Source organism: Rana temporaria, chromosome 2 (assembly GCF_905171775.1).
Source record: "Rana temporaria chromosome 2, aRanTem1.1, whole genome shotgun sequence".
NCBI lineage: Eukaryota > Metazoa > Chordata > Amphibia > Anura > Ranidae > Rana > Rana temporaria.
The window spans coordinates 282,731,113-282,747,977 of record NC_053490.1 but is presented as its reverse complement, the minus strand read 5'-3'; the positions used below and the strand labels follow the sequence as shown (position 1 = coordinate 282,747,977).

General features: G+C 43.7%; 1 protein-coding gene across 1 annotated transcript in view; it reads left to right on the top strand.

Moving 5' to 3' along the window:
* Window positions 1–16,865, top strand: part of ZMPSTE24 (zinc metallopeptidase STE24) — a 38,208-nt gene that overhangs the window by 8,484 nt on the left and 12,859 nt on the right. Inside the window, exons 5-8 of the mRNA XM_040337119.1 lie at window positions 1,499–1,651; window positions 1,732–1,873; window positions 11,130–11,293; window positions 13,863–13,973. Of these exons, the coding sequence (XP_040193053.1) occupies window positions 1,499–1,651; window positions 1,732–1,873; window positions 11,130–11,293; window positions 13,863–13,973 (570 nt within the window). The remainder of the gene's footprint in view (window positions 1–1,498; window positions 1,652–1,731; window positions 1,874–11,129; window positions 11,294–13,862; window positions 13,974–16,865) is intronic.

Genomic DNA, 16,865 nt, shown 5'->3' with positions numbered 1-16,865 from the left:
TTGTTATTGGCTATTGTTTGCGCCACAAATGTGACATGTACTTTGTATGTATCGGGGGTAGATTTGGTAAACTCGTTAATTGATTGGGCAATGGGGTGTTGGGAGGGTGTTAAGCTAAGGGGAGGTTTTGGGAGGTATAGGGAAATTTTGTGGTTTAAGGTTATAAATTGTCTACGATGTCAAAACGCAATACACAATAATTTTGAACCCATCACTGTGTATTGGTCATTTTTGATTGTCCGGCTAGCCGAAGGTTCACACACAGAACAAACCAAGGGTGCACCCGAGCTAAGGACCCTTACAGAATTCAGTGCTAAAAATATACACGGTCACTGTACTAATGACACTGGCTGGAAAGGGGTTAATAGTTTAGGGCAATCAAAGGGATAAATGTGTGCCTAACCAGTGTTTTTGTTTACTGGTTAGGCACACATTTAACCCTTTGATTGCCCTAAATGTTTAACCCCTTCCCAACCAGTGTCATTTGATGCTCTATATGTACACAGCTTGGATAAATACCAGTAACCAGATCGCCAATGCACCTACAAAAATGTTTGAGAGGGCTTGTAATCTTCATCTAAAAGAATGGGTATATATTTGGGATTGTTTTCCCTAGTGTATATACCAATGCTGCTGTCCTGTAGTATCTGAGGATCATCATGTAAACTTAGCCCTGGTCTGGACATACACTGAGCTGAGAAGGCAGAAGATGAGCAACATCTTCATGATGGGTGAGAGCCCATCATATTGATCTTGTTCCTCTCGGGTGTTAATCTTGATAAGAAAGTTTTAGTCATCGAGGCTGGGGATGCATATATTTTTATGTGACCTTGTTTAATTTTTCATCTGGGTGTTGCAGTCTATTCTAGTTCATTTGTCCTTTTTGTTGATTGACCTGATGATCTGAAAACGCCTGCTTGGAGGTCTATTGCCAAACACTGGTACAGCCGCTTTGGTTAAAGAAAAGTGTACATTGGGTTTCTTTCAACCTCCTCCAGTAATTTTTTTTTTTTTTTTTTTCTTTCATGCTCTGGAAGTTTGTCTAACACACCCTGATGCATTTTGCCCTGCCCAATGGGGCTTTGTCATAGGAGCTCCAGTGGGCAGGGCAAAAATGCATCAGAGTATGTGGTTGTGTTGGAGACTTGTAGGCCGCTTTTTATAGTTCACCTGGGCTGGTCAGTAGTAGCAGCGATCATTTACTAGATGTCTGTATTGGTATCAGGATAAGCCTGCACCCCCATGCTCCGGGACGCATGGATAAACTTTCACCTCTACTTTTGAGCGGTGACAAAAAAATTATATAACAGGTCACATTCTGTAAAATCTATACTTCTTTCTTTCTGTATTTCTTTCTGTATTTAATGTATATGAGATCTAAAATGCTGCACATTATTCTTTTAATGCGCTGGGAATAATGTTTTTAGAATATTAGGCCATTAATGAATCGTTTAACCACAGCAGTGTTTTATGTATTCTGTGTGTTTTGTAAATTCAGACCCTTGGATTCTTCTTCAAAGATGCCGTAAAGAAATTCTTGGTCACTCAGTGCATTCTTCTTCCTGTTACATCTCTTTTGCTGTATATAATCAAGATTGGCGGTGACTATTTCTTTGTCTATGCATGGCTCTTCACTCTAGTGGTGTCTCTGGTAAGAATATATCTGTACCTATATCCTGATATTAGTATCTTGATGTGCAAGATTTATTCATATATTTCCTTTAATTTTAGGTACTTGTAACAATATATGCAGACTATATTGCACCCTTGTTTGATAAATTCACCCCACTTCCTGACGGAGAGCTAAAGGATGCTATTGAAACAATGGCAAAAAGTATTTCCTTTCCACTGACCAAAGTTTATGTTGTTGAAGGTAAGGGGCACCTTCTGAAAGTAAATGTACTAGCGACTATATTCTCTTCCAACTGCCAAGATGATATGTTCGTGGTTTTGCCTAAATGTGATTTATCAAAACCACGTTAAACAAGAAATGATTTTTGGGAGACATAGATTTGGGGAAAGAAATATTTACATGCTAGATATCGATTTGGGGCCCCTGGAAATGTAGGGCCACAGTTTACAGCTTCTTAAAGCTTGTAAAAGCCACCAGCTACAAATACTGCAGCTGCTGACTTTTTTTTTTTTTTTTAATGGACACTTACCCGTCTAGGGTGCCGTCAGCAGCTGAAGCCGATCAATCTCTCGGCTGCCCCCCGCCGCCATCCTCGGTGAGGGAATCGGGAAGTGAAACGTTGCGGCTTCATTTCCCAGTTCAGTGCTAACTGGGGGGGGGGGGGGGGGGTTTATTAAAGGCAAATACACAATGCAGTTGGGAGTGCGGTCAATTTGGATTTAAGGGGAAGATCTGAAATGAGGGGAAGCTGCTGATTTTTATCATCCAATCATGTACAAGCAAAAATGCTCTTATTTTCATTGCATGTCCCTGAGATCTACAGCGACTGCACTTCCAAGTGCGCTTGCAGTGCAAAGTGGATTTGTCTTTAGTAAACCCCTTGGTGTTGTAAACAGAATTTCCAACTTGGAAAATCTATCAGATGGGATTAAATGAAACATCTATTCACAAGCTACAGTGCATCTGGTCCTGACAGGTGTGAGGAGAGATGTTGTCGCAGATGAGTATCTGAGATACCTCCCCAGTCTTGGAACATGTTAGCGGTCACATTTTCTATTTCTAAACACTAAAGCTAGCCATAGATTGTTTTGTTTTCCTGCAACCGTGGGTTGCAGGAAAGAAAACGTACTTGCTTTCCCCACCAACACCGTTAGTGTTGATGGGTGAATCCCTCCTGTGGAGCTTTTGTGTTCTCCCAGTAGGGGCAGAAGGAGCACGGGGAGTTGTCCCAGCTGGGAGAACATAGTGGTTATTGCTAGTGGCTATAGCCACTGTCGATTTGCATGTAAAAATCCAGCATGCTGGTCGTACCCAAGTCGATTGACTTGGGTACAATCAACCTGTCCATGGATGACTTGTATCTTTGCTGAGATTCGAACAATCTATGGCTGGATTAGCATCAAAGGAAACCTGTATTGACTAAATATAAATGCTGTCATTTCTTACCACCTCCACGTTTAAGAATGAGTTTGCCAATCTAATCCAATGGCTTCAATGCTTTGAGTCACCGACCCTAAACAAGTATGCAGAGTTGTAGTTTTGACTTCATGCTGTATCTGGATTTGCATGCTTGTCTCTTGTTTTTTTTTATATATTCTTTATTTTACATTTTTCACCTTTACATTGTCTTGAACTCAGTTTAGTATCATTACACACAATATAAACAGTTTTCTCTTGCTGTGTTTCTTACATTTCCAAGAACTGTTATTCCTTTCTATCCCATTTCATCCTATCGTATCGTCCCCTTACTCGGGTTCTCCCCTGGTTCAAAATCTCACATCCCCCCCTCCCCCCCTTGCCCCCAAGCTCTTCTTCCGGGCTTAGAGAAAAAGAAAAAAAAAAAAAAAAAAAAAAAAAAATTCCTCTCTCTCTCTCCTGTCCCCCTCCTCCCACACCCCGTCATCCCTCCCTAGTCCTCTCCCCGCTCCCATCTCACATAGGGTTCCCATGTCTCCCTCACTATCTCCTCCCTCTCCCCTAGAGATGCCGTAAGGTTCTCCATGCATTGCATTTCCTTAATTTTAGCTAACCATTGTGCCTTACTTGGATAGCATGTGCTCTTCCAAAGTATCGGGATACACGATCTAGCTGTAACCACTAAATGTCTCACAAGAGATTTTTTGTATTTCTCTATTGACATAGGTATGTCTAATAGCAGATAAGTCGCCGGTTCCTCTCCTAGTGCTGTCTCCGTTATTTCTTCTATCACTTCAGCTACCATTTTCCAGAAATCTTTAACCCCCTCACAGTTCCAGAAAATATGTAAGAGTGTTCCCTCTTCTTTTTGACATCGCCAGCAGGTATTTGACACCTGAGGGTAAATCTGGTTTAATACCTCAGGTGTCCTATACCATCGGCTCAGTATCTTATATCCTCCTTCTTGAAATTTGGACGCTATTGAAGCTTTATGGTTAAATTGGAAGATTTTTTTTTTCTGAATTTCCGTAAATCTAACTCCTAAGTCTGTTTCCCACTTCTGAATAAAGCCTATCTCTCGCGGTGCTTTCATTTCATTTATCAAGGAGTAGAATATGGAAAGTGAATGCCTTACCGATTCTCCCCTAAGACACATTTTCTCAAACTCTGTTGGTATTTCTCTCATCCTAATGTGTCCCCGTATAGATCGAAGAAATCCCCCTAACTGTCTCCTCCTGTAGGGATCAATGTACTCTGATAGATCTCTTTCTATTTCTTCATTTGTCATTATCCGATTCTCTTTCTGGAAATGTATCAGTCTGGTTTGTCCGCTATTTTTTAAATTCGCGAACCCTAAGTCCTTCATACCCGGTACAAACGCTGGGTTTCCTAGGATTGGAGTCATCGGGTTCGCTCCATTTTCATCTGTTACGTTTTTAAATATTTTTTTCACAATGTTAATTGTCGTCCCTATCATCGGATGTCTTTTCACTGTCTGAGATATCACCGATTTCGAGAGCCATATTAGTCCCTCAAGTGGGATCTCTGTCACTTCTTGTTCTAGTAGAATCCAAGGTTTATTTTTTGGCCTTACACACCAGTCTAACACTCTCGATAAATGTACTGCCTCGTAGTAGGCTAGCGGATCTGGAAATCCTACTCCCCCCTTTCCCTTAGATAATGTAAGGATATCTCTTCTTACTCTAGCTGGTTTCCCTGCCCATATGAATCCTACAAACTTCCCTCTGATTTCTTTGAGGACTCCCTGAGATATTTTTGTTGGTAGTGTCTGTAATAAATATAGCACTCTCGGCATTGCATTCATCTTAATAATGTTTATCCTACCAAACCAGGTAAACACCTCCTTATCCCATTTCTGTAGGTCTTTTTTCAATTGTCTTACCAAAGGTGCTAGGTTTAACTCATGTATTCTGCTTAATTTCTTTGGAATATTAGTCCCCAAGTAACCTATATGCGAGTTTGTCCATCTAAATGGGAAAAAGTTAGTCAATTGTTGTTGTTGTATAATGCTTATCTCTACCCCCATCGCTTCCGATTTGTTGTAGTTCACCCTGAAATTTGAAAGTTTGCCATACTTATCTATCTCGGCTAACAGTGGGGGTAGAGATAGTGCTGGTTCCGAGACAAAAAACATTAAGTCATCAGCAAATGCCGCGAGTTTCTGTTCTCCCCCCTTCACTTTTATACCTCTAATATCTGTACATAATCTTATTGTCCTCAAAAAAGGTTCTAACGTCAAAATAAAAATCAATGGTGACAAGGGGCATCCCTGCCGCGTTCCGTTTCGTATTTCGAAGGGTTTGGACATCATACTGTTTATCTTAATTTTCGCTTTGGGTCTGGAATAAAGGCTCGTGATCCATCTTTGCATCCCCTCTCGCAGACCTATATGTTGTATAATTGCTTTTAAAAATTTCCAATCTACCCTATCGAATGCTTTTTCAGCATCGGTAGATACTAGTACTAAGGGCATTTTATATGTCTGCGAGAGGTGGATAGCATTTATTACTCTTTGGGTGTTTTCCCTGCCTTCTCTTCCTGGCGTGAAGCCCACCTGATCTTGGTGTACCAGCCCCGGAATGTATGGTATTATTCTATTAGCAAGAATCTTTGCAAAGATTTTTAGATCGACGTTCAGCAATGAAATTGGGCGATAGTTGGCACATTGCGCTGGGTCTTTACCCTCTTTCTTTATGACCGCTATGTGTGCCATTAACGTTTCCTCTGGCATCTCCTGTCCCTCCCGTATCGAATTAAATGCATCTAAGAATCTCGGCATCAGTTCTTCTACATATGTCTTATAGTACAGGAGGTTGAAACCGTCTGGTCCTGGGGCTTTACCTGGTTTTAACTGCTTTAGCGTATTTTTAACTTCTTCCGCTGTTATTGGGTTTTCTAAACTTCTTCCTATTTCTTCTGATAGCTTTGGCATTTCCGACTTCTCTATATACTCTTTTATTTTTCTCTCCCTCTCCCCAGTTTTTTCTGACTCCTGCTCCCCCTTCAACTGGTATAAATCCACATAATAGTTCCTAAATACTTCCGCCATTTCCTGTGGGGATTTTATTATCTTATCTCCTGTTGATTTTATACCCTCTATATGGTTTTGCGCTCTTACCTCTCCTAAAGCTCTTGCTAACATTTTACTTGGTTTGTTGCCAAATTCGTAGAAAGCTTGTCTACACCTTCTCAGCGATGCTTTTGCTTTATCCGTTAACAATAAGTTCAGTTCCTCTCGTGTCTTCCTCAACTTCTTCTCTACCTGTATAGCTAATGATTTTTTATGCATTTTTTCCAATCTTCGAATTTCTCCTAGCAAGGTTTCCATCTGTGCTTCTGTCTTACGTTTCCTATGGGACCCCAAAGATATCAGGATACCTCTAACAAAACACTTATGTGTTTCCCAAATACACATTGGGGACACCTCTCCTGCAACATTGTTGGAGAAAAACATCTTCATCTCCTGGATTATCTTTCCTTCATATTCTGGGTCTTTTATGAGGGACTCATTAATTTTCCATTGCCATTCCCGTGCTTCAGTACTCCCCCATTTTAATGTACATTTTGTCGGTGCGTGATCTGATATTGAAAATGACCCAATGGAAGCCTCTTCTATACTTTGTAGGGAATTTTGTGAAATAAATATATAGTCTATTCTAGAATAGCTTCTATATTTAGCTGAAAAGAAGGTGTAATCTTTCTCATAGGGATGATTGGTTCTCCAACAATCTACTACCTGTATCTCTTGCAAGAGTCTATTAGCTTTGCTTAGTTTACTGTATGCCAGGTGTGAGGATCCCCTCGATGTATCTAGAATTGGATCCAAGGCAATATTTAGGTCTCCTGCCATTATTAAAATCCCCTCCATATTCTGTTGTATCCTGTTTATGTATTTCTCTAATGCCCCAACTTGTCCCTCATTGGGCAAGTATACATTTACCAGGGTCACCTTCCGGTCGTCAATGTATCCTTTCACAATAAGGAGCCTTCCTTCCTCTTCCTGTATTACGCTTAATTCTTTCCATGAGATGTTTTTAGAGAGCAGTATTGATACTCCCTTTGTTTTTGTTAGAGTTGAAGAACTATGATACACCTTTGGGAATCTATAATTTTCTAGTTTTGGTGTTTTGTTTTTTTTAAAGTGAGTCTCTTGGAGAAATACTATTTGTGCCTTCGCTCTCCATAATTCTGCCCTTAGTTTAGATCGTTTCTCCGGACTATTCAGTCCTTTGACATTATAGGACATTACTGTGATTGACATTTTTCCCCCTTTTTTCTTTCTTTCTTCTCTTCTCCCTTTCCTCTCTTCTCCCTTTAAATTTTACTGTGTTCCCCCTAAGCTTGAGATCGAGGGAGAGGAGGCTCCCCTCGGTCCCCTCAGTTGCGAGAACGCCCGACCCACAAGGGGGGTAGGGGACGGGGAGAGGAGGGGGGGGCGCCGTATGCGCGCAGGGAGAGAGAGCAAAGGAGGAGAGATAGAGAAAAAAAAAAAAACCACCGGAACAAAAAGGCCCGCACCGAATAATCCCCTAGGATCTCGGACGAACAAAAAAAAAAAAAAAAAAACAAAAAAAAAAAAAAAAAAAAAAAAAATAAAAAAAAAAATAAAAAAAAAAAAACTCCTAGCGTCTCTGACTTCCCTCCACACGGAGGAGAGGCGCTAAAAATGGGGATCAGTACATGAGCACTGAGGCGAGTCACGCCTTCGCATAGGACCGGGTGCACCTCATCTAATTATCTCTTATAAACCCCCCCCCCTCTAATCTATCCGGTGGGAAAGGAGTAGGGCCCAAACAGGAAATGGGGAGGAGCCGGGTGCTGGAGGGAGCATACCCCCCCTCCCAATTGCCCCCCCCCCCCCCCCCCCCCCCCCCCGCTCGTCCACCCACAGCAACCTCCGCTTCTCCATAATCACAGTATTATACAATATTATACATAAAAAATTTTTTTTTTTTTTTTTTTTTTACATAACGTTCCCCTCCCCCCCCCATTCTTCCCCTCTCTCTCCTCCCTCCACTCTTTAGCTCCCATTAATCCCGTCCTCTCCTTTCATTCGCTTTGGTGATTGCTTATTACCCCCTCCTTGCCCATCGATCCCCCCCCCCCCCTACCCTCCTATCCCAGTCCCCCATCCTCCCCCTCCCTCCAGGTTTAACATTCCCTATCCCCCCTCCCTGTTACTTCAGTGCATTGTGAATTGGCCCTGTGAAGGCCTTATATACCCCTTGTCTTTAGTGTCTTTAGTGTCTTTAAATAATACTGAACAATCCCCATATCCCTCTAATTAGTACCCTTATGAGGGGTTACTCTCATGTACCCCTGCATCCCTTCTACCTTAATCATATAGTGTTAGCCCCCCTTATGATTGAATTAGTGTCATAGTGAAATAGTGACCTCCCCTCACCCCCCCCGCCCTAGCCCACCCATCCACCCCCCCCTTATCCTCGCCCCCCTACATAAAGAAATACCACACATAAACCCCCCCAAAAAAGAAAATTACAACCGCCCAAAAAAAAAAAAAAAAAAAAAAAAAAAATCCTAAAAATAATGAGAGAAAAACCCATAAATATCCCACCCTCCCCCCCCAAACCCCAAAATATACCAAACCCTCACCTCCTTCCCACCCCTTCCCACCCATCCCTCCCCCTTTCCCTCCCTACAGTGGACAAGAAGACCAATCATATCCGCAACTCTTAAACCCAAAACGCATGCATATCATTATTACATATCATTATTACGCCATCAATAGCACTTCTTATTCAATGACTATGCAAAAATCACAAAATTATGCCCTTTCCGGGTTAAAGGGTGAGAAGAGATAGAAGAGAAAAAAAAAAAAAGAAAAAAGAAAAAGGGTTTCCTAATCCAAGACCAGCGACTTCCAGCTTTCAGGTTTCAGGTTTTACCCTTCTCTACTCAGAATATGAAATATCTCTCTCAGAAAAAGAAGAAAAAACTTTTGTATAAGGAAAAGAGTCCTAAAAAGAAAAGAAAAAGGACCCTTCCCTTGGAGAAAGGAGAAAAAGAGAGAGAGAGGTCCAGGGTCTGCGACTTAAGGAAGAGGGAAGGGGGAATGCACACTGTTCTTCTCCTCTCATCTTATATCTTATATCCTTTCGAAGCCACTCTCGGCTGGCGTCAAGTCCAACCAGTTTGGTACCTCTATGGGCATTGTACCAAGGAATTCAAAAAGTGCTGGAAGCTGTGATGGTTCTCTTAGATTAAAATTTCTGCCACCCCTTTTAATATTGATAGCCAGCGGGTACCCCCATCTGTATGTGGCCTCTTGGGAGCGTATGTGCTCAAGCAACGGCCGTAACAAGCGGCGTCTTGCCTTTGTTTGCCAACATAAATCTGGGAACAACTGAATATTCGACCCCTCCCATTCCACAGTTCCAGCTTTCCAGGTCTCCCTCATAATATCCTCCTTTATTCCAAAAAAATGTATCCGACACAGTACATCTCGAGGGTCACTCTGATCCAGATTCCTTGCTGCGGGAATCCTATGTACTCTATCCAGCTCTATTGGTGATCCTGGGCTTTTTTTTAAGATTTTATTAAAGATTGCTGGGACAGCCTCCCTTAATGCCAGCCCCTCGCAGCTTTCCGGTATGCCTCTTATGCGAACATTGTTTCTCCTGCTTCTATTGTCAGCTTCTTCTGTCTTTAATTGCAATCTGATCAGCTGCTGTTGCTGTATTTGGACTTTTCTTTCCAGTGCTTCCAGTCTACAGTCCCCTGTGGCTTGCTGCCTCTCTAAGACCGATATTTTTTGTTCACCGGCGGATACTCTTACCCGCACCTCCTCCATCTCCTCCTTCAACATGCCAGTTATATCCATCAGCATTTTTTGTATGTCCTCTTTTGATGGGAGGGCCTGGATAAGCCTACTTAGTTGTTTCATATCAGGGGGTAACCCTTGCTCACATACCTCCGTCATCCCCCCTACCCTCTGGGGGTCCGGCTGTATGTTCCCCCCCACCAAACCATCATCCTGCTTTAATTTATCCACTTTGTTGTCCATACCCCCACTCCTGGCTTCAAGTGTTTTTATTACAGGATGTGTTTCAATAGGCATTACAATATAGTCCCCTGCCAGGTCTCGTGTATCTTGTACAGTTAATGCTTTACTTATTGATACTATCTGTACCTCTACAGAGGGGTGTGGGGTTCCTCTGAGCTGTTGCTCCGTCTCTGTCTCCACCTCAGGGGGTACTGTAGGGCTTCCTGTTGCGACTGTCTCTCTCAGCGTCTCCCGGCTCTGCGCTGTAACCCCTGGAGCTGTAGTTGAGGCTATAGATGTTATGGACCTCACCGCTCCGGCGTCCAGCCTTTTTCCTTCAGCTCTCACCTCTGCCGCTACTCCGGGTGTCACAACGGCGGCTTGGTAGGAGCTTTCTATGAGGGATTTCCTTCTTAGAGTGCTGTATCCACCAGCGTCTGCCCGCTCTGTGCTCTCCCTCCTCACCGTCATATACCTTGTTATGTACGTGTGACTCGGCGTCTGTATGCTTCCCGAGCTTCCAGCTCTCCTTCCCCGCCGCGGCATCAGCTGTTCAGGTGAAGCTACTGCAGCCGCTCTCAGCTGACGCTACGGAAGCCGCTCTCCCTGTCTGTCGTCTCCAGTGCTGGTCGGGGTTTCAAATCCTCCGCTCTCCTATCGAGGTGCACCACGGACCTATGCTGAGCTAGCGCGCTCTCACTCCTCCATGCTCACGCTACCGTCCCCGGAAACGGAAGTGCTTGTCTCTTGTTTGACCTAAAATAATGACGTCATTGGACCTGGCTTGCAGTTGGCAAAATATGCCGGCCTGTATTATACCACCAGCTAGTCTGGAACTGTAGCATCACTGCATACATTGTAATGTTTCACAGGGGACAACATTCCTACTACATACATGCGGATAATGCGATTCCCACTAAGAAAACTGGGTCCACTCCTTTGCACTCCCACCCCATGACATTCACCAAATAAAGAGCTATTTAATCTTATGGGAGGCAAGCTTTTTATTTCAGTCTTCTCTAATATGTAATTTTATTATACAATTGTGTTATCTAGGCTCAAAACGGTCCTCTCACAGCAATGCATATTTTTATGGATTCTTTAAAAACAAGAGGATTGTTTTGTTTGACACACTCCTGGAGGACTACTCGCCACTAAACAAAGACAACGCAGAAGAGACCTTAGACGATGAAACTGCTGAAATGAAGTTGAAAGCCAAGGTGAATTAAAAGTGAAATTCCTTAATTTGGGATGCACAACTGAAATGCTGAGGGCTGTTTACTCAGACAGGAATATTCAGTCACGGGAATTGCTATTAGTTGCATACCAAGTTGTTTTTGGCTGTTTTACTTTTATGTAAGTTTTGCAGCCATCTTCACCACAGTGTGACAACTTTTATACTAAACTGCAAGGTCAGCCTGCAGACACGCTATTTGATTAACATGACACTGTACATGTGTTTACTTTGCAAAGATTTCAAACAAACTTATTTTTGGGGTATTTGTAAAACCCAACCCCCACTCCCCCGCTAGTGGCCGAATAGTGGTGCGAAATTGACGGTAAAGCGCCGCTAAAAATAGCAGCGCTTTACCGCCAATGCCGCCCCAGTGTGAAAGGAGCCCAAGTGTCAAACTTGGCTATGAAAATCTCTCATTACATGAATTGACCACTTGGAGCCCAGAGGCAGTCATATGATGTCCTGGGCTTTGTGGTGGTATATCTGCAGCTACAGGCATCATTCAGATATCAGCATTTTCAGCTGACGATTCCCTACACCATAAAAACGATCATAGTGGCTGTTCTGCTGCTTGATCGTTCTTACGGGCGGCGAAAGGGGATGTCGCCCCCGCCGCCCTCTGGTGCTTCTATCGACTCACCGCTGCGATCGGTGAGTCGGAGAACGGATCCGCCGGCCCCAGGTGCTGATCATAGAGATTTCTGGCGGACCAGATGGTCGCCAGAGTCTCTATGATCATCGGATCAAAAGTGTCAAATAAAAAAATTTAAGTAAAATTTAACAATCATAAAAAAAAAAAAAAAAAAAAAATTATAGTGCCCCTGTTCTACGCAGAAGCGAATGCATGCGTAGGTCCCGCCCACATATGAAAACGATGTTAAAATGACACGTGAGGTTCTGCTGCGAACGTTGGAGCGAGAGCAATAATTCTAGCACTAGACCTCCTCTGTAATGCAAAACATGTAACCAGTAAAAGAAATTGAAAGCGTCGCCTATGGGGATTTTTTAAGTACCAAAGTTTGACGCCATTCACGAGCGTGTTCAATTTTGAAGCGTGACATGTTGGGTATCTATTTACTCAACGTAACTTCATCTTTCACATTATGCAAGAACATTAAGCTAACTAAACGGTCATTTTGGGGGGGAAAACAGCCATTGTATTCTCTAGGGTGTCTGCTAAAAAAAAAAAACATAGTGTTTGGGGGTTCTATGTAATTTTCTAGCAAAAAAAAAAATATGATTTTTACATATAGGAGCGAAGTGTCATAATTGGCCTGGGCCTAAAGTGGTTAAAGCAGTGGTTCTCAACTCCTCTCATGGAGACCCACTAACAGGTCAGGTTTGCAAGATAACTGAAATACATCACAGATAATATAATTTGCTGCTCAGTGATTGCAGTATTCTAGTCTGCATCTCCCCAAGGTAATACTTAAAATCTGACCTGTTAGTGGGTCCTGAGGACAGGAGCTGAGAACCACTGGGTTAAAAAGTGTGCATACTCTCAAACCTATTAAGCCGTTTGTTTTGTGTATAGTGAAATGTATTTGGTTAAACCTGCCTTCAGCTGTCGCTCCCATCTTCACTTGTGTCCCCATTGCAGGCTGGAATGGAGCATGCTTGTATTTCAGTTCCCTTCTAAAAAAAAAGGGAACTAATATTTTATTTTTATTTTCTGTGCTGCCTATAGGACTATAGAGTCACACATGTTGGCGTAGAGAGTGGTAAATGACACTCCCTTCCCTTCTCCTTGATAAACACTATGGGGGCTGGATAGTATGCTGATTGATCACATTCTCTGGGACTCATAAAAAAGCTTAGTTGTAATATACATCAGTATTATATGTAATTGCTCCTTGGATGCTGACTGAAACAGCTTTCACTTAGTTCAGACATCTGACTCCGCCTACACCATATTAAAGAAGTACAGTCAAAGCCTGGATCACAGGAGTGCAGTTCGCTGTCAGCTGACGTCAGAGCTGGTCCACAAATTTGATGTTCAATAAAGATTTTATAGACCTATTAAACAGTTTTGGTAATTTGATTTTCTCTTTTAAAACTTTTTTTTTTTTTTTTTTTTTTTTCCTGTCATGTGACTCGCACAGCACCAATCAAAGCTGGCCAGACACTGACTCGCACTGTAGAGGGCATACATTAGTAGAGTAATAGACGCACAAAGACTGTTCCCTGAAGGTGCCAAGGAACAGGTAAAGATCACACAGCAGCAATGCAGAAATTATTTACTTGGAGGATTTAAAATACAGTGCCATGATTTATGTGAATGAAGTTACTGGATAGGTAGGTGGGGAAGAGCCATCCTAGTTGAAATAAATTAACAGTCAACAGATAAACCGTCTTCTAAGTGAGTTTAAATGTGACAATTTTTAATCTTTGTTTAATTGAGTGAATGATTTGACTTGCGTTTGTTTTTTGGATAGCTTTGGCTGTGTCTGAATACGTTTTTATGAGGGGTACAGTGAGAGTGCATCTTCTCCAATCAGTGTTTTGATTATGTTTTTTTTTTTTTTTTTTTTTTTTTCCCTCTTCAAATCTAGAATGCTAATAAGAAGCAAGGCTGCAACAATCCTGAAGTTCTGGCTGTTCTGGGACATGAGCTGGGCCACTGGAAGTTGGGCCACACAGTAAAGAACATAGTCATTAGTCAGGTGACTACACATTTTACAGTATCTTGTTTTTGAGATAACGGATATATGTTCAAAGGCAAATGTAAACTTTACTGAAAGGAAAACCACTTGTAACCTTTTCTTTTTTTTTTTTTTTTTCATTTGCTTGTGTGTTTTGTGTATTTCTAGCACATTTTCAAGTAGTTATCTGTATTTCATAGTGCCCTTGGTATTCTTAAAGTGGTTGTTAACCTCAGACATGAAATATTAACAAAGCATATCCCTATAGTGTGTGTGTGTGTGTGTGTGTGTGTGTACTTGTCTCTATCCAGAGCACAATGTGTAATTTCTGTCTGCTACTTTTTTCTTTCTCGTACATCACGGGACACAGAGCGGCATATTCATTACTATACGGGTTATATGGAGTAACTTCAGGTGATGGACACTGGCAATCTCAAACAGGAAGTCCCCTCCCTATATAACCCCCTCGCCAGTGTCTTAGGTGTTGGTCACGAGATAGTTTGCCTCTAGGTCCTTGGGATCAGGGCAGGCTATACCGGATCTATTCAAAGTGCCAAAGTGGATAGTACCCGGGCCCCAAGCCGTGGGGTTTCGCCTATAATGCCTCTCCTTGGAGGGCTGGATCCTGGGCCCAGAACTTTGATCCTTTCAAGGGTCCAAAGGTGCTGTTGCCAGGATGCTATATAGGTCCAGGACAGTGGTGTTCCTTCCAGGACCCGAGTCCCTGAAGGTCTAGCACAAAACCCACGGAGATGGGGGAAGATTGGGCCTCTTGTTTTGCAATACCCTGCGGCATGGAGCAGGTAAGAGGGAGGGGGGGGGGCCTGCAGAACTTGGTTTGACAGTGGGATATTTTGTGGTGGCCTGGGTATGCTCTGCATTGGCAAATTTTCCACTATGTCTGCTAGATAGGATGGTTAAACTTCCACAAGTAAGTTTCCCCCTGACAGTGTTAAAATTATAGAAACATTTGTTTTCCCGAGGCGTCTTTCAGGACAGCACCTTGAGAGATATGGTGACTCCTCCCACTCCATCAGGAAACACCTTCTTTCCAATCTTTAAAAGGGAGGTCCCTCCTTGTACCATCAGTTTTTGTGTTTCCTCCTCCGGAGGGGGCATCTTTTTAGGAGGGAGTCTGATATCTCAGGGAGCTCCTGAAAGTCGGACTCTTTTTTTTGTACTCCTACCTTTCTTTTTTCTTTTGCGGCGATTCGTCGCGGAGACTGTCCGCTCTCCTGTGCCACCCGCGCGGCGGTGATGGTATTCAGGCTCCTCTCTTCTCCGTGCTCAGTGGAGCCAGCAAATCTGGGGCCTGGCATTTGATTCTCCGCGTGTGCGCGGGGCGCCGCCATTTTGGCGGAGCCAGGCTCCGGAGACGCGCGTCACTTCCGGCGCGCCGGGAGGAGGGGCAGGGCGGACGCTGGGGCCTATTTCCGCTTCCTGGTCCGGCGCAGCGGCGCTTTAGGAATCCAGGAAGCGCTACACATGCCACATGAGTAGCGCTGTCGTCTCTACTATGGACAACACAGAAGACACAGCGAGTGGAGCAGGCACTGGCACCAGCAGGACCTCGGCGGGAAGCAGTAACGTGAGTCTGTCTTCCTTAGGGGTGAGGGGGTCTTATTTCTCTCTCTCTCGGTCTCCTTATTTTTTTCCCCCCAGTGGCATGGGGGCCTGTCAGGACGCAGGCAGTGGTCACTTTCCTTCCTGGCGCACCTGGTGAATGGGGGGGGGTTTCCGTTTTCTTGTCTGAGACCGGGTCTCATTCCGGACCCCTTTTTATTGTTTTTTTCTTCTCGCCCGTTTCCTTAGGTCAAAACGGATACTAAGAGAAGGTGTCCTGCGTGCAGGACTAGATTGGGGGAGGACTGGAAGAAACCTTGGTGCAAAGCATGCATTGCGGCAGTAGTGCAGGAAGAGTCAGCTTCTATTAGAGAGGAGTTAGTCTCTTCCGTTAAAAACGAGTTACTGGCCCAATTCCAGTCAGTTAGGGGATCCCTAGCTTCTACCCCCTCTACTCAGCCGTCCATCTCTCAGTCCTCCCAGGAGGCAGTAGTATTATCTTCTGGGCCCTCGGTCTTCGAGGAGGTATCTTTAGGGCAACCTCAGGACCCCTCTAGTGGGGAATCGGAGACTGAGGAGGAAACGGGGTCTCCCGCAAAGTTTAAACTTTCCTTAGAGGAGGTGGACAATCTCCTTATAGCCGTTTACGCTACCTTAGGACTGGGTGAGGAGAAGGAGGACCTAAGTTTGCACGATCGAATGTATGCTGGTCTCTGCGAACCCAAGGGTCGTACCTTCCCGGTACATTCGGTTATTTCCGAGACTATTCTACGGGAATGGCAGGAGCCGGAGAAAAAACCCTTTTTTTCCAAGTCCCACAAGAGACTCTTTCCTTTTGGAGAGGATCCATCAGCTATCTGGAACAAGGTTCCAAAGCTGGATGCAGCCTTTTCGCAGGTCTCGCGTTCCACGGACTTGTCCTTTGAGGACATGGGTCTGCTCAAAGATCCTATGGATAAGCGTATGGATCTTCTCCTTAAGAAAGCCTGGCAGTCTATTTTGATCAATCTGAAACCAGCCATGGCTACCACTTGCGTGGCTCGTAACCTGGAATATTGGGTGGATCAGCTTAAAGCACATATTGAGGCTGATTCCCCGAAACAGGATATTTTGGATTCTTTTTCCACTATAGCTGCAGCAGTTGCCTATATGGCAGATGCCTCGGCCGAGGCGATTACATTTTCTGCCAGGTCCGCAGCCTTAGCCAACTCAGCCAGGAGGGCCCTTTGGCTCAAGACCTGGCCAGGAGACGCAGCGTCCAAAAGTAAATTATGTGGAATCCCGTTCTCGGGAGACCTACTGTTCGGCCCTGAACTAGATAGTATTCTGGACAGGACGGCAGATAAGAAA